The 26,016-nt window shown below is 36.8% G+C and overlaps 1 protein-coding gene across 1 annotated transcript in view; it reads left to right on the top strand.

Annotated features, from left to right (window-relative positions):
• phkb.L (phosphorylase kinase, beta L homeolog) overlaps positions 1 to 26,016 on the top strand; it is a 205,584-nt gene that overhangs the window by 122,105 nt on the left and 57,463 nt on the right. Inside the window, 4 exon segments of the mRNA XM_041590233.1 lie at positions 3,451 to 3,609; positions 11,775 to 11,869; positions 17,621 to 17,676; positions 17,792 to 17,885. Coding sequence (XP_041446167.1) covers positions 3,451 to 3,609; positions 11,775 to 11,869; positions 17,621 to 17,676; positions 17,792 to 17,885 — 404 coding nt within the window.

Genomic DNA, 26,016 nt, shown 5'->3' with positions numbered 1-26,016 from the left:
AGGGCCGGAAGGGGTAAAAGTGCAGCAAACTAACTCAGATTAAATTAATTCTAACCATGGGATAAAGGGAGCTACAAATAGTTATACACAATACACAAATAATTGTTCCCTTCTCATTGCCTAAGTCTCTGAATGTATATGCAATCTTTCAGTGATAAAATAAATAAATATATATGAGCAACTGGCAACCTGGTTTGTGGAATAAATAAATATCTATAACTACTTGGCATCTTTTTAACTCACTGTAGTCCTGGAGATGCTGCACATAGCTAAACCTGAGCTTCCATTTAGCATACAGCACTGCCACTTCTTCCAGGGAGATCAGCTCTGATCTGTGCAGGTCCCGCCCACTCCCCTCCCGTTCCTCAGTCAGCTGATCTCTCAGCCTGTGTGAGACTACGGGAGCTGCAAGTGAAACAAAGTTACTGCTTTCTATTGCAAGGTATTGCTAGAATCGGTCTTTCAAATCCCAAAGTTGAAATGACATTTACTGTGCTGGTTTGGGGAGGCTTAGCCTCCCCTAGCCTTCATTAAAATCCGCCCATGGCTTTCTGTAGATGATTGTCCTCAGTGCTTCAAGTTGTGTAAAGGCCTTTGCCCATTGCATAGTTAATCACATGTAAAGTGATATTTGTTTAATGTATGCACCAAATCCAGAATTTAGTCTGGTTGAGTCCCATTTTGCAGGATTTGGACCAGCCAAAACAAACCCTAAAAGAGTTGTAACTATAAAATATTTGACAGCTGAGAGGTGACCATTTTCACACTTTTTTTTGCATATTTTCCAATTTTAAATATTCAAATGAAATATTCAATTTAGGCTTGGCTTTGATATTGTCCAGATTCAAAAATTATGAATTTGGTGTTCAAACAATACCATAGCGTTTAGGGATGCACCGAATCCAGGATTCAGTTCGGGAATCGGGCAGGATTCAGCCTTTTTCAGCAGGATTCCACCGATCCTTGTGCCTGGCCGAACCGAATCCTTATTTGCATATGTAAATTAGGGGCGGGTAGGGAAATCATGTGACTTTTTGTTACAAAAGAAGATTTTTTTCCCCACTTTTTGCTTCCCTGTCCCTAATTTGCATATGCAAATTAGGATTCGGATTTGGTTCGGCCGAATCTTTCATCAAGGATTCGGCCGAATCCCAAATAGTGGATTCGGTGCATCCCTAATAGCATTACTACCAATGTTAACATACATACATATGCTTATCCGTTTGCTCCCAATATTTTTTGGTTTAGCGCACTTGCTTATCTAAATGTTAATATCTTGAAAAAGATTCTTCTTCTTCTGATTTTTTCCCATTAAAGCCACTGCTTCTTTAGAGCTTACTATATGCATTTCTATAACTATTTTATAGAACCTTTGGCTGCACATACCTCTAAACAAGTATCTTCATAATTAAAATATTAATGTGATATTTCTTTCATATGAATCTTCTCAAAGACAAATCTGTCATCATATTCTCATATACTTCCATCTGAAGTCTTCTTGATACAAAATGAAGAATGGAAAACACTTTGCAGACAGAAGCGGCCTCTCAAACAACATGCTTGCAAACTCTTTGTACAAAATCATATGGGCACTATTAAGAATGTTCACATACAGGCCAGTTTCTTGATAAAATAAAATATATTGACTTTATACAATAATAGTAGTAAACCAATAAAATTAATTAAGAAAAAAAGACTTACAAAATGATGAAATATAGAAACAGTTTTTCTAGCACAGTGCTTTTACAGTGGCATATAGTATAATATAATTTTTCATTGTGACATCACTTTATCTATCTATAACAGAGTAATCAAATTACTTCCAGTGAAAACACCTCAGAAGTGGCAATACTTTGTGTTTTGGTGCTCAGGCTGACAAATGTACTATGTGTAAGGATACTCTAGACTTGGTGCAGCAAATCGTGCAAGGCCAGTAAAATTGTTAGGCTTATTAGAAATATGCCTTCTGTTTACTTATATGTACTTCAATAAATTATGTCTAGTGGAATTGAGTTCTATGTTTGGCTATAGATGTAGAAGGTAAGATGATAGATCATTGAGAGCGATCATGTAAAGCATAGAAATTGGACTTGCAATGTTGCTAGTAAGTACCGATGTCAGATTAAGATCATGATTGTGTAACCCTAATGATGGGTTTAAGTGCAGCTAGTCAATAGGTCTATAGATATACATTTGCTTATTAACAGTTTAGAGATATCAATAACATCTCTGAGATGTAACCAAGAGGTTCAGAGACTGAGCTATGCTATTTTCAAAGCTAATGTGACAAGGGGTGACCATTGTTCATGGTGGTTAGAAGCTTGAGCTGTGTTGTCAGGTGCAGACTAAAAAATAAATGCACTAAATACAATGCATACTTTACATGAACGAAGTAAGGAATTTTAGCTTAAGCCTTTAGAACTCCATGTATTCACACTGAAAGGGGCAACTGCACTGTCTTGTCCTGTCCCTGCACTATACTGTCCTCTTTTGTAGGAGTTGCATATTTTTGCATTTGCACTTTTTGTCTGTTGTCTGGTACAATCTGTGTTGTGTGTAGCACCATGGTCCTAGAGGAACGTTGTTCCGTTTCACTGTGTACTGTACAAACGTATATGGATGAAATGACAATAAACTCTCTCTTGACTTGACTCTTAAATGAGCCAAAACAACATAAGTTGTTATAACAATATTTTGTGATTCATAAAGGCAATGATAATTAGAATTTATACTGTATACTGAATAAGTAAATGGGTTAAATAATTATTATGCCAGCAGAAGAAAGGTTTATGGTATGGTATTTGATAAAAAAAAAAATGGGTTGTTTAAACCCAAACACATGGATCACATCAGTCAATTGTGTCTGGTACTTTTGTGTGTCGAAGTTGTTATTGACGCTTCAAGGTAAAAGATGGTTATCAGATATATACTCTGGTTCTGAGTTTCAGACAATTTAGCCATTTGTACAGAGTTGGCATTTTGTAATGGTAAGTGATGATTGCATCCCTTGAACTATATTCATATTATTCTAAAGGTCGGAAAAGTAGGTGATGCTGAGCATTGTAAAGTGCTGAGATAGTAATTATGCTTCAAAAAGATACGCTCTTCGTAGGATAATATTGGGGTTCGAAAAGGAAAGGCATGATTTCCGGCTTATAAATTTGCTTAAACGGATTCTGTCATGGAAAAATTAGTTTTTTTACAAAATGCATGGGTTAATATCTCTCCTTCTTGCATTGAAATCTGTTTTTGAAACAAGCAAACAGAATTTTTTTTTTTAATTTAATTTTGAAATCTGACATGGGAAACCATCAAAGTACAAGGAAGTACAAGCAACTTATGTATGTATTTAACTGAAAATGTATGTAAATTGTGTAATGTGTACAATTCTTTATAACAAAAATATGTGACAAAAATATGAGTCAGGCTATGACATTGTTTTTTCTGCAGGCTGTCCTGTGGTTCCAAAATATTATTATGTGCCTGCTGATTTTGTTGAAGCAGAGAAGATGAACCCAAACAGCCAAAAGAGATTTCCTAGCAACTGTGGGCGAGATGGAAAACTCTTCCTCTGGGGACAAGCTCTGTATATTATCGCTAAACTGCTGGGTAAGTAGAAGCTTGGCTATGTGTCAAGAAACAACAGTTTGCTATTTAATGTACGAGAATCTTTAAATGGTTTATCGTTATCTTTTATTTTTCTTTGTATCAAGCATAGATAAGTAACTGGGCCAAAACACCAATATTAAAGTTGAAAAGGTTTGTGAGTCAATATGCCTTTATTCTGAATTTCAGTTTAATTAGGTCAGTAGTGTCCTTCATTCATTTATTACATTAACAGGTAAAGCTGTCATCATAAACCATTCTTATTTAGTTTTGGGAAGTCTGTCTTGTACAATCCGCTGTTTTTAACAGATTGTTCTAATTTTAACATGTCCCTAAAGCCAGAAAAGGTATGGCTTTCCCGCTAAGGTGTGTGGAATAGCAGATCTTTTGGTTAGTACGTAGATTAAAGGGATTCTGTATATACAATTACATAAGCACCATTCATGAAAGTTTCTTGCATCTAAAGCCTCTCCTGGCACTTGAACATATATTTCTTGAAGCTCCAGTCTGTTCTGAAAAATCACAAATAATGTGCTTACAGTGGCCTACACTGATGGACACAGTCAGGTCCGGACTGAGAATTAAAATAGGCCCTGGCATTTCAGGTATACAGAGACCCAATCAGCCCACATAGAGGCCCAAACAGCCCCCACCAGCCCACTAAATACCGACTTTCTATGGCACATTATAGCAGAACCCACAGATTACCAGTCCGGGCCTGGACTCAGTGTACTTTTGTCTTGGTTGCAGACATCATTCTGATGGCCTGAATAATGTCTTACCAACAGGAAAGATTTTTCCATCCAATTTGCAACAAAGCACATGTAGAATTGCACCATTTTCAAAGGTTTGCTGCAGTTGCATCAACTGGTGCACCAAAGTTGCCCTTTTACCACTGCACTTGAACCACTAAAATCTTGATCATCCCTCTGGTGACCTAACTTGTGTTTATTGGCATCTCCAGCTTCGACTTTAATGGTGGTAGACTTTTTAGTGCTGTTAAAAAGAGGCAATTTTCAAATCAAAATAACCATATACTGCTTTAATTTTCTCCAAAATTTGCCATTGATCCCTATATTGAGAGCCACGTATACTGTATATATTAGTATGCTTACATATAATATGAATGCAGTACACAACTAAAGATCAAAGTCCCAACCAATTGAGCAATTATCTAATGTGTTATAATATACTGTATACTCAAGAAATTGGTGCTGTATTTGGTGGCTTTCTTGTTTTACATATGTTCAGCAGAAGGGTCATTTACAAGTGCAGAGCACAAAGCACAAGAATGGACACAAATCACCATGTTTTTTTACCCACAATGCAGCATTTTCTCCCAGAAGTCCAGTGTGACTGCAGGCACTCTCTAATCAGTATTGCAGATCGGGCACATGATTACCAATGCATACAAAAAATAGCAAACGCTATGGTAATCACACACACAAGTTGCTGTGTATGTTTTTCCAGCTTACTGATGCGCATACCATCAAAATACATTACCCTTAGCATACGCTGTCCAGTTGTCTTCAGCTTTATTTATTTTGTAGAAAGTTAGACAAATGGAATTAGTCACATGTAACGACTTACTTTTAACAATTTGTAATGCAGCGCTTTATTATTAAAGAGTTTATTTCTGTTTTTGAGCACCTACCTTTAAAATGTGCAGGTTGCAGCAGAACAGCTGCTTATATGGCAGAGGATGCTCTGCAATTAGTATTTAGTAATGGATATGTGTTTATTTTCCCATGAATCACAGTAGAAATCACCATTTCTGTGTTATATGGCAAGGGAGACATTGAATTTTGACAGTTACTTCTCTCCTGAGTGTGATAAAATAGAATCCTAACTAATAGGCCATGTAACGGAGGCCTAGATGGGAAATCAAACAATAAATCATTTCATAGGAAGATATGTGAGCACTGGTACAGATAAGTGTACTCCCTTTATAGGATACATGGATATATTTATGCTTTAGGAGATCAGGTGTATATATACTCACAGGAGCACAGGTGCCACTGTGCCTTAGATCATTATTATAGATATTACCGGCCTATACTGTTCAGATCAGGAGATGTATTTAACAACCAAACTACCCAAATATCAGTAACATCAATAAGCTTATGCCTTGCTTTTTTATTTAACCAAAGAAATGAAGGAAACAGGACTCTAGTATGTGTCTGATATTTTAAACTTGATAAAGTGCTTATTTTAAGAGTAGACATGGCAAGAAAAAACACCATTGTCCATAATAATGTATTAACATCCAAGGATAAAATCTGAACTCGGTGTAGCTTATCTAACACAGGATATAAGTCTATTCTAGTGATTCCTGGCAGGCACTTGAAAATAAAATAGCACTTAAGCATATGGCAACTGATCACTTCTTCACTGTCCCAATTTAAAGTCCATAATCAAGCATTATCTACATGAGGATAGAGAAGGGGATATGGGGGATTGAGTAGCTATCATTGATACTTACAGCTACTATTTCCAGTCTGTGCAGTATGCAGAAACACAACTCTAGACATGTACCAGGACCCATATCTGCCTTAACATACACAATTGACTCTACTGACAACTACTTTAATTTCAAAGTTCCCTTGACACAGGCTCGCCTGGTTGTGGCAAGTGGTTAGCAGAACATTGCTATGTTGCTATTACACAGAAGAAACAACAATAAATGTCATTTCTCATGAGCTTTTTTTTTATCTTTTTAAATCCTATTATTGAGAAGTAGTGCTTTAGGCAGCAGCTGGTGAGGGACTGCAGCACAGAGTAGTTTATTAGTTATTATTGCAGATCCAGTGGAATGGGTTTAAGTGCCCTCCTTTTATTTGCAACACAGCAGGTACTCAAAAGAGGTGCAGAAAGGAAAACTAATTTGTCTGAAATGCTTATTTGTATTGCGTATTTTATACGCGATACATCCTTTGATTTCACGAATGGAGAGGTTGAATACATTTATATCCTGGAGTTGTTTCAAAATACCACTTGCTCAAGAAGGAGGTTGCCAATTCAAAGATGTACTATTAGACATATCTTTATACATCACCCGATACATTTTGAATGCGTTTCTGTCTTGCATGGATGGGATTTTGTGCAGTACCTCTAATTTATATAATTTTTACAATGTAATGTATAGAATATTTTATGATCTTGTTTTTGATTGGTTGTACTTATTATTGCTAAGATTCAGAAATGCATCTTAAAAAGGATTAACATTTAAAGAAACTCTGCTGCTCTCCATGTAAGCTGCCATGAGGTACATGATCAAGTTGCAATATCTATGGTCTAGTGGTTTAACACTTTTTGTGCCACAATCTGTGGCTGTTAATAAATGAGCTGATATCCCTTCACATCTCCAGTGTGTTTGGCTCCTCATTCCGCTGCAACTGCTAAGTAAATGTCCATCTTGGCATCTAAGGAAGCAATGGAATATACAGTAAATAGGGTAGCCACCTTGTTTGGAAAAAAATACTGGCCTTCCTATATATTTAGATTTTTTTCCTATTAATAACATTGGCGTCAGGCTGGTAAAATACTAGCCAGGTGGCAACCCTAAATATAGAACAAAAGATGCCTTGAGTGCTGGATCATGTTGTGTTTTTTGTTCTATTACAGTATTCTTTAGCATGTTATTCCATGTAATATCATTTACAAAAAATATTTCTGGTTTTCCTTCTAAGCAAGAAAATGAATTTATAGAGCTTGTTTCCTCTGCTGCTAAGGACACCTGGAATGAAATTGCCTTTATTTGTGGCTCTACTTAAAAAAATGTTCTACTGTTCTAAATGGCATACAATTAAGATAAGATAAAGGTTATTCATTGGTTTTTTGAACAATATTCTTTAAACATTGTATTATTTTATACTATTCTCCTATTTTTCATGACTTAAGACACGAGACACATTCTTCAGCAATGCTGTGTTAAACAGTTGTAATTTCCAGTATTGTAATCAGCATTGAAGAAGGCAATGTTATACAGGCATGGGATCCATTATCTGGAAACCTGTTATCCAGAAAGCTACAAATTACAACATTTTTAATAATGACTTCCTTTTTCTCTGTAATAACAAAACCTTATACTAGATACCAACTAAGATATAATTAATCCTTATTGGAGACAAAACAATCCTGTTGAGATTTTCAGTAATTAAAATAAATAAGAGTAATTCATGTTTAAATGATTTTTAGTAGACATAAGGTATGAAGGTATGAAAAGACCTGTTTTCCAAAAAAATACCCAGGGTCCCATGCCGGTATAATAGGGTATAGCTTTTTAAAAATGCTTTTTTCCTGTTAGACTGTGATCTCATTAATAAAACCCCAACATTCTGCAACAGTGAACAGCAGAGAGGTGTATACATCAGCTCTTCAGGAGCTACAGGACTTATATATATATATACAAAGTTTGTACAGTGAACGCACTCCTCCCGGTTCAAATTCTGTTGATGGTGGTGCGTTGGTCAAAATTCCATGTTACAATTCAGTGAATGGACCCGCACTCATTCTTAAAGGTGAAATAAATGTGCTTTTATTCACAGGTTCATTTCCAACGTTTCGGTCCTCTCTGGGACCTTTTTCAAGGACTGAAACGTTGGAAATGAACCTGTGAATAAAAGCACATTTATTTCACCTTTAAGAATGAGTGCGGGTCCATTCACTGAATTATATATATATATATATATATATATATATATATATATATATATATATATATATATATATAGCTCATTTAAAACCTGCAGCTGCAGTTACGAGCACATTAAAGTTGCTGCAGTCGTTGCGCAAATTGATGATGTTCATTAAAGGGGAACTAAAGCTTAACAAGAAGTAGGCTAGAAATTCTTCACATTATGTTTCAGCTTCTATATCAGCCCATGGCAACCACAGCCCATTTGTGTGGGAGATCTGCAAGTTCCCTGTCTTCTTTTCTGCTGATTTTCCTTAGCTTAGGGACTAACTCAAAATATACTGTTTATATAGAATATAAAAGTCACAATAAAATACGAGTTACAATACGAGATTGATTAGTAATTAATTCAGATTCTCATTACATGGCACGTAAGGAATGAGTACAATTAACTTCAGAATTCAATAATCAGCCCTGTAGCATCAGCTTTTAGGACAGGCCAACCACGTTTACTGATTGATGATTTCTCAACTGCTGCTTAAAGCACGCTGAGCTGAGTATAAAGATGCGTTTAACCTTTAGGCTGGTTTATTAAGTTCAATACAAGTATGGGACCTGTTATACAAAATCCTTGAGACCTGGGGTTTTCTGGATAAAGGATATTTTTATAATATGCATCTTCATACCTTCAGTCTAGAAAATCATGTAAACATTAAATAAACCCAATAGGCTGGTTTTGCTTCCAATAAGGATTAGTTATATTAGTTGGGATCAAGTACAAGGTACTTTTTTATTATTACAGAGAAAAGGGAAATCCTTTTTTTAAAATTTGTATATGGAACTTTCTAGATAACAGGTTTCCGGATAACGGATCCCATACCTGTATATAAAAAATGGCATGTTCCTTTAGTTTTCCTTTAAAAGTACTCCTTGAACTTTGCTGTCGTTGCACTCGGCACCATCCTGAATTGTGTTCAAGTTCACCAACAGAGGCCGAGGAAACACCTTAAAGGTGGCAGTAGCCCCTGGGTTCCCACAGTGACCAGTGACACTGTGGACTTGTGCATAAACAACCATGTGCATTTTTCATTTTCATACTGTGCACTGGGAATTATGCAAACCTGACAACATTTTCAACACAATAGAGCTAGATTTGTGTTGAAGATTAATTGCGCATTTTTTAATGCATCAAATAAATCTCTCGCTTGACGCTGCAATTATGCTTGAACTCTCATAAAAATTTGTATTGTGGGTGTAAAATGATAGTCAGGCAATCAGCTCATAACAGGTGCCAATGCAGGCCATCGAGAGAGGACTACATCGAAAACAAATGTTTTGCTTGTCCAACAGGTTTTTTTAAACCATCTGTCAGGACTCATACAGGGGCAGATAAGCTTCCAACTTGGTCTGAAGGGTATTAATCATCCACTAAATTCTGCCTGTGTATGACCAACACTGTCCAGTTTTAACATAGGGCAAACAATGATACATCTACAGTCATATGAAAAAGTTTGGGAACCCCCTGCATAATAATTTAGTCCACTTTCAACAAAAAAGATAACATTCGCATGTCTTTCATTTCCCAGTAATATCTGAGTACTGGGGTGTTTTCTCAACAAAGATTTTTAGTGAAGCAGTTTTCAGTTGTGTTAAATTAAATCAAATATGAAAAACTGGTTTTGCAAAAATTTGGGTACACTTGTAATTTTGCTAATTTGAATGCATGTAACTGCTCAATACTGATTACTAGCAATACCAAATTAGCAGGTGTGTCCAATCATGAGAAGTTATTTAAGGTGGCCAATTGCGAGTTGTGCTTCTGTTTGATTCTCCTCTGAAGAGTGACAGCATGGGATCCTCAAAGCAACTATCAAAAGATCTGAAAACAAAGATTGCTCAGTATCATGGTTTAGGGAAAGGCTACAAAAAGCTATCTCAGAGATTTAAACTGTCAGTTCCAACTGTAAGGAAAGTAATCAGGAAATGGAAGGCCACAGGCACAGTTGCTGTAAAACCCAGGTCTGGCAGGCCAAGAAAAATACAGAAGCGGCATATGCGGAGGATTGTGACAATGGTTACAGACAACCCAAAAATCACCTCCAAAGACGGTGTATCCGTACATCGTTCTACAATTCTGCTCAATTTGCACAAAGAACATGTTTATGGCAGGGTGATGAGAAAGAAGCCCTCTGCACTCACACCACAAACAGAGTCGCTTGTTGAATGCAAAAGCTTATTTAGACAAGCCACAGTCATTTTGGAAAAAAGTGCTTTGGACTGATGAGACAAAAATTTAGTAATTTGGTAAAAAAAAAAAAAAAAAAGCGCTTTGCATGGCGGAAGAAGAACCTGGCATTCCGAGAAAAACACCTGCTACCTACTGTCAAATTTGGTGGAGGTTCCATCATGCTGTGGGGCTGTGTGGCTAGTTCATGGACTGGGGCCCTTGTTAAAGTCAAGGTTTGGATGAATTCAACCCAATATCAACAAATTCTTCAGGATAATGTTCAAGCATCAGTCACAAAGTTGAAGTTACGCAGGGATTGGATATTCCAACAAGACTCTATTCTGGAATGGCCATCACAGTCCCCCGACTTGAATATCATCGAAAATTTATGGGATGATTTGAAGCAGGCTGTCCATGCTCGGCAGCCAACAAATTTAACTGAACTGGAAAGATTTTGTATGTAAGAATGGTCCAAAATACCACCATTCAGTATCCAGACACTGCTGCTACTGAAAGTTCAGCCAATGATTAACAAAGAAACAAAGAATTAAGAGGGGTTCCCAACCCTTTACATATGACTATAGTAGGGAAAGATTTATGTGACTTGTTGTGGTTAGTATTAAGTTAAAATATATCAATAATCTTTTGATATGATATCAGACTTCGGTGGGATACAGGTTGGGAAAAGAGGGAGGGGCAGTAGTGTAAAGAAGACAGGAGACATATAATTGGTACTGTTTTTTGCTTGCTATAAAGCAACATATTTTAATGAGAATCAAAATGCAGATTCTTTATTTCAAAGCAAAGCACTATATGTATTTAGTTTGTATGATGTCCCTGAGTTTTGGTGGTTTTCTCTAGTTACTGAGGTTTCCTCCTACAGAGAAATTAAATAATTGGTTTCTATATATTATCAGTTGTTAATGTGTACATTTTCAGTTTTTTTTCCTTTTTGAAGGGGTATTAATGATATGAATAGTGAACTTTTTCTATAAATTGCTGCATAATAATATTGGTGTTTTATATAAATAAAATATATGATAATATTAGTATGACAACAGACATAAGTGCTGTAAAATATATTGACACTATATTAATAAAGTTTGAGAATAGATGTAGCTTTTAAGAACAGCACAGAGGGGTAATGTATAGTTCTAGGAATCTATTCCTAGCGCCCTGAATAGCATGTAGGCCAAGTACAGGCAGCTTTCAGGGCACTGCCCTCTGCAGTAATACAAATGTAGCCTTCATAATTCAGAAATAGGATTATATGTATGAAATAATTTTATTTATTTCTCATTTTAGTTGAAGAATTAATAAGTCCAAAAGACATTGATCCAATGAATCGTTATGTTCATCTTCGGGATCAACGCAACATCAGAATGCGGTACTCTAATCAGGTATTACGTCTATATAAGCTGGTTCATTATGTTCTGTTCAGGTTCTATTAATGAATAGAACTGCTAACAAAAAGTACTTTAGCAGTATCTGTTGTAACCTCCTGAAGAACTCTACTAAGCAATGCTCTCTTCTACCCATAAGGGAATAATTAAAGGTTCTGTTTTAGAGATGGACCTCTTCCGTTGCCGTTTAGTAACTGCCCCTAATTGTTTTACTTTTTGTCCTTGGAATTATTCAAAGGTTTCAATCTATCTCTAGAAAGGAATTATCTGTGTCCGTAATCTAAGACTGATTAGCATTGTGTTGTAGATGTGATGTGAGAAATTAACATTTGTTGTAGGTAGCGCTGAGTTGTTTATGAATGTGTCAATAGTATAGAGCTATTGGCCTGCTTGACTGCTTAGTTCATACCACCTGCAGATGCTTAGAAAAAACTGTGTTTTCACCTACAGGAGAACGCTCATTATTCCACAGGCATTTCATATTTACAACATTGCATGACTCACAGCAGAGACCAAAAGGTTAAATTAAATCTAAAACTAAAAATGTGAAGTATGTCATATTTCATTTATTACAGTTGAGCCTTTATTGCAAACAAGACAGCTCTGCTCTGTAAAAAGAAATGCCCTCTTGAATTTATTGGATGAATACATTTCCTGACATTCCTGATAATCATGTGACTGAACAGCTGAACATATTTTTTCCTTTATCCATGGATGTTCTAGGCCTCTCTGATGATTTTACTTTGGGACACATTCATGTTAATAACTAAAAGCAAGTTGATTTTATCCAGCATAACATGACTGACAATATGGGATTATTCTGTTTTGGAGTAGCATTTCACATGCCAAGTAACATACCGCCTGTCACAGAGTAAATTATTTACCCGGCACAGGAGGCTTTGCTTAGGATAGGGTGTTGCCTAATCAAATTCAATGAATGGAAACCCACTGGAAATGATGCCTGAGGCTGTGAATGCTGGAATTCTTGTTCAGAACAGGGATTCAACATCCCTTGTCTTATTATGTCTGGTTATGCCTAATCTATGTCTTTGATACTTTCCTTTCATGCAGCTGCTTCTTAGAATATGTGTCAATGTCAATGTCTTTACTTCTAGAGCCAGAAAATGAAATAGAATAAACCAGTATTTCAAGGTCTTGCCAGTATTCCCTGCATGACATCCATCCCCACAAACATGTTTATGTAAAATATAACTTCTTTAATTCTTGCGGGGAAGGAGCGTGGAAGTATTTTGGGTTTAGTTCTCCTTTATTGGAAATGCACAGTGCCTTGTAAAAGTAATCATCCCCTTGAGCAATAGCCATATTTGTTGAAATACAAATCCTACAGCGATAATGATATTTTTATTTCAAATCACTGAAACTCAGAATGTTGTTTATATCAAAAAAGAATATATATAATAAAAAAAAGAATGTGATCATAATTATAATTTAGCCGCATTAACATCTAAATAAAGCATTTTCCAGAAATGCAAGGTCTCTTGTTTTAAAGTGCAGCTAAAGCCCCTGATTAAATATTGTTTCTTTTTTTAAAGTGATACTGACACTTGAAAAACTGCTCTTGGAAATGTTAATGTACTGTACATTTAGAGGCCCATTTATCAAGGTCGAATATCAAAATTATGTTTTTTTTACTATAATAAACTTGAATATATTCGAAATTCGATTGGGAGGTTATTTAAGAAAAAATAAGAACATCTAAAACTCGAACAAATTTACCGACTTGAAAACTCGAATCTCCGAAAAAAACTTGAATGGCAGGAAGGATAATAACATCTTCAAATGGGTCACTGGACCTCTCCTATTGGCCTATTCATGAACTCGGCAGGTTTTAGGTGGCGAATAGTAGAATTTGAATTATTCCCAGGGTAAAAAATGTCACAAGAGGCCATACTTCCCCTTATTAAAGAATGGAACCTTTTTAAATATGCCTTATATTGGTAAATGCTATGCATATATTGGTAAAAGTCCTATTTGATTTAAAAGCAACTCTGAGTTTAGCTATTACTTGCCTTTAGGCTGTGTTGTGAGAGGGGCACTGAAGAATGACAAGACTGAGTACTGTGGCCATGCATAGTGAACTCATGTAGCTATCTCATCCTCTCAAAGTCCTCCCAAATAAGTCACTTGGAAAAAGATTACTTTACTTGCAATAAAGCACTTTATGGAGCGCACCAGTCCATGAGAATCCAACTGCAAATAGACAGGTTGAAATGACACAGAGAAATGTATTCTGATGTCGTTTTATGGGTTTGAGAGTACCTTGAAAATTCATTTTATTTTATTTTTCTTATGTTTCCTGGAACTGGTTTTAATAGAATTGTTTTCTTGACTCTTTACTCTCAGAAAATGACTATTTACGGGACCTGGAATATTACTGTGAAAGGCTTTGCACAAAAACAAACCGATTATGTGATATTTACAGGCACCTCAAGCGAAAGTATAATGGATATGAATTTCTGATGAGCATTCTGTTATCTAAAGAACTTACATGTAATCAGGTGGCAGGAAACTTAAAGATGATTTAAAACAGCCAAATAAAGAGAGCATTTCACCATAAATAAGTGATAACACTTATAAAACTTTTAGTGCCTAATTGCCCTTCTGTTACCATTTTTTATGTCTGCAGTTGTGATCTTTCTTAAAGTGCCAAATAACTGGAATTATGTTGTTGGTTATGGAGAGGAAAGTTTTTACATCCCTTTACACCCTCATTTCAACATGGATCACTTCAAAATATGGTGTAATTGAACCCAATTCAGCCGTTCAATTGACTGTTTAGTCAATCTCTTTAGTTCCTGACCCCGTGGAGCTTACTGTCCAATTTCTGTATCACATTCACGTAACTGGGGACCCAATGAAAAAATAGGGACAAAATACAAACTACATTCATATATATTTTTATATAAATAAATTATAGTTATGGGACCTGTTCTTGAGAATGCTCAGGACCTGGTGTTTTCTGGATAATTTGGATTCTGGTAATTTGGATCTTCATACAAGGGCAAGTCATCTCCAAAATAAAAAAATAAATAAATGGCAACTTTTAGATACCAACGTTTTTCTTCAACAGTGTTGGACTGGTGTGGTCCGGGCCCACCGGGGCTGCCACCTTAGGGGCCCACATGCACCTGCTGTGGGCCCCAAACCCCCCCAACTTCAGGGCCCTGTCTGCAACCCGTCCTGATCGGCGCGTAAATGCTTCTTCTTTTGGTCGGGGCCGGGAGAGGCAGGTAGGTGGAAGTGGATCTGGGCCCAGTCTGACCCTGGTTCCAAATAAATAATACTTAGCCAGGCCTGGATTTATGACAAGGCCACAAAGGCCCGGGCCTTTAGGGGTGGCATGCCGCCCAGCCACATCCCTAAGGAGCACGGGTAGGGTAAGCTAAGGGCCAGGTACTAGGAACATGCGGCTGCCTGGGGGGGCATCCACACAAGAAGAGGCTGGGATTAAAACCATGCAGCCTTTAGGCGCCGCTTCACGAAATCCGGCACTGGTTATAGCCAACCAGAGGATATTAACAGATGTATGCAGTTTGGCAACTTGTACTGACAGCACTGACTTTATTGGGGTTCATTGTGCACAGTGCATGCTCTATGTACACCATTGATATCTTTGGGAAACATAGTGCAGCTTCTTCATGTGCATATATACAGTACAATAAACCGAGAAAGAATATGTGCCACCATAGTTAAGCATTAGGCAATGAACAACAGATCACAATTTATAAGCTGAAAACCTGTTCAGATGAATTGAGCCGCATTACCAAATCCATACTGTTAGCTATACATCTGGAAATCCTTGTTTCTTCTGAGAATTTTTCTAAGCATTGGTGCTCATTTAACTCTGCAGTTGGCAGGTTTGTGTGCTTGGCAGCAGCATAAATGGGATGTAATGAGAACTGTTCCAGCAGTGATTCTCTCCTCTGAATCTTGTTCTTTATCTCCCTTATGTGCCCTGCATCATCCCTCCATTACAGAAACTGGTTGCATTGCACAAATCCCTACATAAGGCAACGGGGGGTTACAGAACTGCATCACACAAGTACACAATGTTTCTTACTTGTAGAATGGCAATTATCATTAAAGGTTTTTTTTTTTTGTTTCTTTAAATTACTTGTAGTCTGATGTAGAGATTTATATTCTAAAACAGTGTGCAGTTGGTTTTAATTTTTTATTATTTGTGGTTTGAGTTATTTAGCTCTTCATTCAGCAGCCCTCCAGTGTACAATTTCAGCAATCTGTTTGCTAGGGCTGATTAAAAGGTCAATTGAAATGTTGCTTGGAATTAGCAATTCTATAACATACTAAAAATTATTTCAAAGGTGAACCAACCCTTTTAACCTTAACCATTTATAGCATAGTCCCTTTATTAGCAGCATACTTTTTGCTACAAATGCAGCAAGCATAAAATAAAACCAGGCACAACTCCAAGCTGTTCTGGAGGTCTATGTCTTCATCTGATATACTGAAAGGGATGGAAGTGAGTTGAGAAGAGTATCTATCAATGGGTAAAAGTCGAGGTTCACCATTCGATAAATATGCTTTGAAAAATCCCATAGGAATGGAAAGAAAATGGGTGAAAGATTCTGTGATGAGCTCTAATTTCATACTTTGATAAACTCCCTTACCCACATTTTCATAGCTGCCCATTTACTGCAGAGAATGAATTTTATTTTTGTATTAAACCACCTTGCCTGCCAACAACTGAATCTATGCCGCCAGCATAAAGATGAAAGAGTGCCCCAATGAGTACATCATGCTTCTTAATACAAAGCAATCTAATGAGTCCATTGTTGTACATTAATACGTTATCAGATTAAATAAACGCTACAATAATAACAGAGCCTTATTCAGCAGCACTATTGGGGTCATCATCTTGCATTTAAATGAATATCAGATTAATCACCCTGAATAACAAGATGTTCTATCTGTCAGAAATGATACAATGCGGTGGCGCAGACCCAAAACACATACCCACTTTCAATTGCACTTGTTTACTTTTTCATTCTTCTCGTTACTTACAATGAGCAATCTTAGCAAGCACATTATTCTTTAATAAAACATATAAATTATCTTGTCTATTTTGTGTCTGCTGCGGAAAATGCTGTGTGACAGTAACAAAGAAATCTATTTGTTCCCTAAGTCCTGGATATGCATCATTCAAAAGAGCAGTGACAGCCGAGCCCCCATGGTCTTTGGAAGATTTATAGCTCTCAGTTCCACTCTGTTCCATTACTCCATCTGCACACAAGATGATGAGAAGGCAGCAGCATAGTGATAAAAGAAAAAGGGGCTGCACGTCTACGGACACGTTTCACTCATGTGAACCCTCTCCCCATTAAGATTGGTTTAAAGATTGATGTGAATACCCAATATGACTGTCTATTAAAATCTGTCCAACATCTAGATTGCAGTCCTCCGATGTCAATCCTAGACATGAAGAGATTACCTGCTAGCAAAGAATGACTGCTCACCTCACTTATATTTCACATGCAATTTCATCTGTCAGCCCTGACCAGTCTGATCAGTACAATATGATCTTCCTCGTGTATGCTGATATCAAATGTGATTCAATCACTTTATCCACTCTGGGTGCATAGATTACAGTATGTTTTACGTATGTCCAGTATTAGTCCGAATGAATTAATATTACATAATAAAATATTGCAAAATAAAAATGTATTGTATTATAGACATGTTTATGCTTCTTTGTTGCTTCGATTTCAGGGCCCCTTACAAAATGATGCCATAATTCATGTGGCGCTGATAGCTGAGAGCCAACGGTAAGGTTATTCACATAGTTCCTCCCTTCTATAGGATGTAACTGGAATTATGTTGTGTGTCCAACTTGCAGCTCCCATCTTTTATAGGATGTAACAGGAATTATGTTGTGTCCAGCTTGCAGGTTTTTCTCAACACATATGGTATCCAAACCCAAACCCCTCAACAAGTGGAACCTATCCAGATATGGCCTCAGCAAGAACTTGTGAAGGTAAGACGTTGTTTCAATACGATTTGACAGTGTATTTATTTGGGTGCCTCCTTTATATCAGCATCGTGGGTTATCCGGATCAGGGGTTTGTCCATAAATTGAATCACCATACTTTGTCCATGTCAACATGTAAACATTAAACACAATAAGATCATTTTACAACCAGTATGGATTTATGCAGCCTATTTTAGTCAGATTATAGGCACTTTAATAATATTATGATTGAAAAATAGGAAGTAATTAAAAAAATATATTTTATTCTATAGGAAATGTCCTTCCCGTATTTCGGAGATTTGTAGATCAGTTTTCTGTATAAGAGATCCCATACTTATTTATGCAATGGTGTTACCAGCCATGCTCCCCCCGCCAGCACCCTTCCGACTTGTGCGCCAAACACTTTCCTCTGCCCTGCCAGCTGCGATTAAGCATTCACCCCTTGCACCACCAGTAGTCACACCAATGTATTTACAGTATGTCTGTGTTCACCTTCACCTTCACCTTCACTTTTACTTTTTGTTATGTTTTATTAGTAAAGAAACTTTTTTTCAGAATAAAATATTTTGAAAACTATGTTTAGGGTGTCATGCAACCACAAGTGCATCTGCAATAAAAGGAATGCAAATGTTGAACTTGTTAAAACTATTCCCGTCCAAACTCAGACACTTCCATCCTACAGCCCCTACCTCCAACCTCTTCTCCCGAATTGCTGCACCTATTGATGCTATGGAGCCTTCATGAAAATGAAAGGGTTGAGAAAGTAGACACAGCAGACTTGCTCAACCTACTTCACACACTAACTGTGTTGATGCAATCCAGACCTGTTACTTGCACCCTATTTGCTACATCTTAATTTGTCAGTCCTACATCTTAATTTGCCAATCAGGTGCAGTTGTGGGCAGGCACAACTGACTGTGCAGCTATTACATTGGACGGTGGGAGACTGCATAAACTGAGCATATACTGGTAGAGTCTCTCTTCTTTGTTTAATTTGACCTCCCATCTGGTCTGCCACAGTAACATGTTAACATTTTTTAAATCAGCTGTTCCAGCCTGAAATATCATGCACTCAGTCAACGCTGTAATTTACATATTTATACCACCATGGATTTTAAAATGTGGCAAGAAAATTGTGCACTAAAAATACCCACGAAGACTTATGAGGAACATTGTAAATTAACATATGATAAAACATTGTAATAAATAACATTTTTGTTTTGTAAAGATTTCTCTTCCTTAAAAAAATAAGACATATTCAAGATTTGGGGTCATATTTTTCAAAGTCTGAATCTATTTGAGTATTTTAATAAAAAAAAGTCAGACCAAACTAGAATCCACAATTGGACATTATTTAAAAATCACAATTTCATCAGATCGGGTCAAACACGAAAAAAATCTAGCAAATATCTGAATCATACGTTTTTTTCCAGAAGTTTTTCCGAATTTTTTTCAGTCCGAAATAATCGGATTTTCAGAGTTCATTCCAGTGCAGACCACAGAAACTTCCAAATTGGATAGGGATCTCTTCCATTGACTTATATACAACCTCGGTAGGTCTGAGATGCCGGATTTTCAGATTCAGACTTTTTCCATCCTATTTTTTGTATTGTGTTTTAAATCTTGAAAAATTGGAGGTTTTTTTCCCCATTTAAAATATGGATTTTATAGTTAAAATGCTTGAATTCTTCTAGTTTTTGACATTCAGACTTTAATAAATAACACCCTAGATGTCCAGTTAAGCAGTAAGAATTCGCTACATGGCCAAAAGATTCTGGACTTTTGCTTGTCCAACATCACATAACCCAAACTACGAGTATTAACATGAATGTGCTACTCTCTTCACTGCTAAAACAGCTTCTACTCTTCTGGCAATGCTTTACTTGACATTGAAACATTTCTGGTAGAATTTGCTTCCATACACCCAGGAGAACATTATTGAGGTTAGGCACTGAGATTAGGCAATGAGGAATGGCTATGCCAGGGATTTAGTGCATCCCTACACTGGAGATAAGAGACTCTCCTCATTTGCTTGAATATTTAAACTGTTTACATGACTCACTCTATAGACCCTTCATTCATTTTCTAATTTTTTCCATGCGTTTATAGTGTTATTCTCTTTTATATTCAGGTGAATTTTAACATACTGATACATTTAGAATGTTTTCTGCTTATTCTGCCCTAACTAAAGAATATTTAGCTGCCCTAGTAATGGACAATTAAAGTAAAAAACACGGGGTTAGTTCTAAAGTCACTAACCTCTTACCATGGATCCCTGTCCTCTGTTTCAAAATACAAACCAACTTAGGGTACTTTCTTACAGAGTAGAGGGGCACTATCTTTGCTATGGTCCTAGGATGCCTTGCATTTGCACAGTTCAGCAGAGTACAGTTTTGTAGTGCTTGGACCACAGCTTTCCTCCTTCTCTCAAAGAAGAAGGCCAGGCTATCCTGTGCACACATCAACTGCAACAAAGACTGGTACTTGGCCTACCCCTCACCTTTGCTGCTGGATTTAGCTTTTTGAAATTTACCATATACTGTAGGCCTATATGGTAAATACAGTATAGCCTTTGCCGTACTGCACATGTGTCAATCCCAGGAAACTGCAGGAGATGCCTGATACCAAGAAACAATGCCACCATACTTACCCCTGTTTGTTAATTTTTTTAAAGCGTTGGAACACTGGTCCCTGTTCAAAAGTTAGTGATTTTGCTCACTGGGACATGCCTAGCAAATTTTGACTTTACTTGTACAATTATCCACATTCTTTCTGGAAGCATTAAATTCAGCTTCTCTCTCTTTGTTTACAGGGTTTTGCCTATTTAGCAATGTTATTCTAAAATATAAGAAAAATAATAATCTAATATGCAATTGTTTAAAATATGTTGTTAAATTACACTTTGGCATATGAATTAATCATGTAGTGACTATGGGAGAAACAGGTTAACTGAAGAAAATAAACCACTCTTCTTATGTATAGGTTCCAGGGTTGAAATGGGTACATTTTAGTGTTTATTTTTGATTTCTCCATTGAAAAGTATAGTAATGAATGCAAGTGTTGCCAGTCAAGCCTCAGTTTTCTGCCAATTCCAAGGCTTGGCTACTATTCCTTTATGCAGATTGCCACTGTAGCAGCAGCATTTTTCTTCCTTATTGACATAATAGTGTATCTGCGCCAGGGAAATTGAGTGTCTGTCTCCCATGATTTATTATTAACGTGAGGAAATAAACCGTTTCCTGGTAACAACTAACCCAACTCACTAGGTCTTTAGCAGTTGGCTAATTCGGATAACATGAATGTGTTTCTAAAATAAGTCTCATTCGCATTTGCCATTAAGAATCCCGCTTTGACTGAACATTTTGGATTTTTGCTAAGGCCAAAGCAGACATTTGGAGGATAGATTAATGATGCTCGGTTTTTTCATGTGCTGCTGGCAGCATTTTTCTGGCTGCATTTACAATTGATCACAGCTATGCTTTGAACACACAGAAAAAGCTGACAGAGCAAAGAATAATTTAAAGGCAACATAAGGTTTGTCAGACTTATCACTACAGGGCATGGTTTGTGCACTTGTTAATCAGGAACATGATAATGGAGCTGCTGCTTTTCGCAAAGCAGAAATATTTTCAGCACCCAGAAATTCTAATTGGCCATTATTGTTTATTTAATTGTTTGGTGGAGCTGTGTTGACTAGTAGAGTTTACTGCAATATTCCATGCCTTTTTCCGTCCTATATGTTGATTGTCAAAAGACTGTAACTCTTAGGGGTTAGTATATGAAAAGGCTGCGAAATATGCATAACGATGCTTGTCTTTTCTGAGTAGTCAAGCTCTGTATATTGTGTTGATTGCAGCATGTTTTAATTTTCTATTAGTTGCGTTCTTGATCATTTTCAGGTTACTTTAATCCTCTTTAAAGCACCCTGATTCTGCCATACCCTATAGAAACTATATGTATTGTAGTAATTTGTTCAGATTCTGTAATAAAGAGTTTTACTGTTGTTGTGCCGAGTCAAAGCCTTTATCTCAATTCAATTGAAAGGCTACTGCACTATTTGAAAAGTGATGTGCACAATTGTCATCCAACTAAACTGAAGAACCGAGAGCAAATCGGCTTTGGTGACGGCTCCAAAATCATTCCTGAACAATGTGACATGTTATTATTAAATTATCATTTGTTTGTTTTATTTACATCCATCCTGTAAAAGTTTTTGCCAACACCAAAGTTCATAGTAATCAGTATGTGGCTAGATGTGCTTCTTCATTGTCTAGCTTTCACTTCTATAGAGAGAAAATACCATAGTATTTTGATCTTTGTTTGCAGAGAGCCATCAGTGCATTTGAAAATCTTTTCTATGTCTTTTATCTTTGTTCTACCAAGTTCCAGTCTGCTGCTTATATCAACACTTTGTGTTTAATAATTGATCCAATGAGGCAAAAAACTGTCAACTATTTCTTTGTCCTCATTATACACTTTAAAGGTAGCTGTCTGTCCTGTTGTCATAACCCTTGTTTCTTCATATTTAGCTATAGTTCCATCTTTTTACCCATATCTATAACTTTCCTTCTCTGGTTTTGTAAACAGGCACAAAAATAACCATTCAGAATCTCTGCTTTTATTCTGTTCTCATCAACCAATTTACTTTAGTTATTGAACTAAGTGTCCCATCCCTTCTTGATTCATTTGTTTTTGCTATTTACATGTTTAAAAAATAATTTGGTATTTGGTTTACTTATTGCTGCATTACTCTTCTCCAGCTCTATTTTAGCTCATTTGATTGCATTATTTGCAGGTTTCATTGGCCTCTCTTCGCCTGCTCTTACTAATTAAATGCATTTTTTTACCAACCATATCACTAAGTATTGTAGCACATGGACGCTAGCAATTTTCATACATATGGCATATTCAATCTTTCTGAAACTCATCACCACATTTTAATAAGTTCTAATAATTGTTTTATTTGTTTTTATCTCCTTGTTTCAAACTGATGTTTAAAATGCTGGTGTTTTTAAACCCTACTTTAAAATCCCCTCTTAAATAGCACCCAGTTACAAAGCAGCTATCCACAGGAGTACCAGGGGTTCTATTTATAAGGTCTGTTTAGGTGCAGCTAATCAAACCCCACCCACCTCAAACTGAGGGAAATTTAACTGCAGAGCATTGCAGCCTCTGGGCAACGTGCTGTAAGCCCTTTAGTCTAGTGCCACTTGGTGGCATTAGCGTCCTATCCTGCCTGCACTTGGAATTGTTGCTGCTGTGTGTACCTGCAGCCAAGCAACATTATAGTTCTGGTTGCAGTCAGGAGAGGAGTGTAATGCCCATGTGGGTGCTGATTATTGGCCTGTGTATTTCAGCAGGCCATTTTCATCCCCCTGTGTGGCTCTAGCCTTAGCCCACTAAACTTTGATATTTAGCAAATGAGACTGCAAAACCTTGGTAATAGTGATACAAGGTAAGCCATTTAGCCAAATGTCTAGACATATTTTTCCTCATCTATAGTTAACAGGCGTTATCCTGTCCATTTAGTTATGTAATAATCATCAATAGCTACAAGTTTCTTATTGTCCGTTATTTAAGTGCTGCTTTAAACACAGTTCATCAATTACAAAAAGATGGATTTTTTTTAAAATCTCATCCACTTGTCACTCAAGTATTACATTATTGGGGGAACTGTGACTTCAAACAGTGATTGGTGTGAGTGTGGCTCTTTACCTTTGAATTGTATGGGGGAATGTAATATGTTACAGTAGCGCAAAAAAGTTCACAAAGACCACTGCAAATGTTAGCGACCAGGTTTGCGTCCTTTTTGACATACCTCAGCGATTTCCTCACAAAGTTTGTGACCAAATGGCTTTTGAGAACATACGCAGTGTATGTAATAAAAAAAAAAATCTCAAAGTGTATTTGGTGACAAAATATTTAATGAAACTTCAGAGCAGATGTTAATGCTTTGTTTAACGATGTAATATACACCAGCGAGTGATGTTACAATGTGAGCAGCACTTAACATTCACAAAAACGCCATTTTAAACATTGCTTGCAGTTTTTAGTTACATTCCTCCTTAGAGGAGAAGGAAAGGTTAAAACTAAGTAAGCCTTATCAGAAAGGTCCACCTAAATATACCAGTAAACCCTCAAAGTAGTGCTGCTCTGAGTCCCCTGTCAAAAGAAACAGCATTTCTTTCCTTCTATTGTGTACACATCGACTTCTGTATCAGACTTCCTGCCTTCAGCTTAAACCTCCCTGCCCCGAGCATGCTCAGTTTGCACCTCTCCCCCCTCCCTTCTCTGCTGTAATCTGAGCCCAGAGCTATAAGTGAGCAGGGAGAGACTCAGGCAGGAAGTGATCTCACACCAAGCTAATACTGCAGCTGCTATCCTAAACAAACAGAGAGCTTCTAGAGCTTTTTACTCTGGTATGGTAAAGCATTCTACAGAATAAATATAGCATTCTAGCTTGCACTATTGCAGCTATTCTATTGGCAACAAAATGCCTCCATAGCTTTCCTTCTCCTTTAAGAATCCAATTTCCCTTTTTGATTACATCTGAGTAATGTGTGGTTTGTTGTATATACCCTATTTTATAGCATAAATAGTTCTGTGAGGTCCTCTCTGGTGCTGCTATACAGGACAGCAATGAACTCTGGCATGGCTTCTTTGTTACGCCATACAAAATATATTGCACATTTACCATTGTAACACTGTGAGCTTGATATTTTGCACATTCACAGAAGATAGGTGCCAACCAACTACCAGAAGCTCTAATATTGATTGTGACAATCTGCATAATGCGTATCCAAAATCTGAAGGTAAACAAGTCACTGACTTGTTTCTGTTTAGCTACTGCTGGCTCAAGTACCCTAATCTGAGTGCGTTATATCGTGCAAAGCAGCCTCAATACAATATCAGCAGAGGGAAATAGAACATATTGTCACTGATTCAAAAATGCAGACAGCATGCTTTAGGTAAGGGTAAAGGGCACATCTGTTCATGAAAGAATTGCTGCTTGAAATGTACTGCAGCCCGATTTCCAATTCCTTTTACTGATGTTATTTAGTAAGTACCTGCATGGTGACCAGGGATGTTGTAAGCTCCTTAGGAATTACAGTGTGAAGGGGCCAAGGCACAATCTTGGTTTTAAGTATCTGAGTAGAGAGGAAAGGATTAAGAAACTGATATTAATAGAGGCATGGATTCCATGGTGGTAGTATAGTGTTAACTCTGCATTGCCTTGTTTATTCTCTCCTATTCTAAGATGGTTTGTATTGTCTGTCTGTTTCTAAACCTAATGCAGACTTCCCCTTGAAGAGAGTACGGTAAGATTCCCTCCATCAATTATATCTTCAAACCTTTAACCCCCTAAGGATATCTTAATAGCAGTGATGCATTATTCTTATTATAACCAAGCAGGTTTAGCCATCACCACTTCATTTACAATAGCTGTTTTTATGGAAAATGTTTATTTCATTAGTGTAATCCCCAAAGCAGTGGACTTAATCTCTCTATCTTTTAATTCCCATTCATGACAGTTTTGCCATAGAGCCTTAAGGATATATTTTCACAATCCGCAGGAAAGCCCAGTAGGACCTGAAAACTGGAACAAGAGTGAAATAATTACTATAGATTTTGTTGCTGAATGACTTGTTACTGCAATGTTCTTAATAAAATAGCTGTGTTAATTGTCTCTGATGTGTTTTATACACATCAAAGAATTCAACATACTTTTTTTTTTTTTTAAACTTCTTTTTATTGATTTTAACAACAATGCATCCACACGAAGAGATACAAATCACAGAAAAAAAAAAAAAAAAAAAAAAAAAAAAAAGGAAAAAAGAAAAAGAGAAAGGAAAGGTAGAGGAAAAGGAAAGTAAAGTAGAGGAGGGCGGAGGGGGGGGTCGAACGTACAGAGTAATCATACACAATAACACAATGCCAACATTCTAGACCTCAAAAAACATGTGGGCTGTTAGTTGCAGGGTTAAGCACCCAGATCATCCAAATGTCTATGAACTTGTCCATACAGCCTCTAGCAAAATAGGCAGCTTTGTAGCATGGCAGTGCCTTATTAACTAATTCTTTCCAGGTAGCAAGTGTTGGAGGATCAGGCCTGTTCCATTTCAAAATTATCTGTTTA

The sequence above is a fragment of the Xenopus laevis genome, chromosome 4L (assembly GCF_017654675.1).
Source record: "Xenopus laevis strain J_2021 chromosome 4L, Xenopus_laevis_v10.1, whole genome shotgun sequence".
NCBI lineage: Eukaryota > Metazoa > Chordata > Amphibia > Anura > Pipidae > Xenopus > Xenopus laevis.
This window is presented reverse-complemented; position numbering and strand designations above follow the sequence as displayed.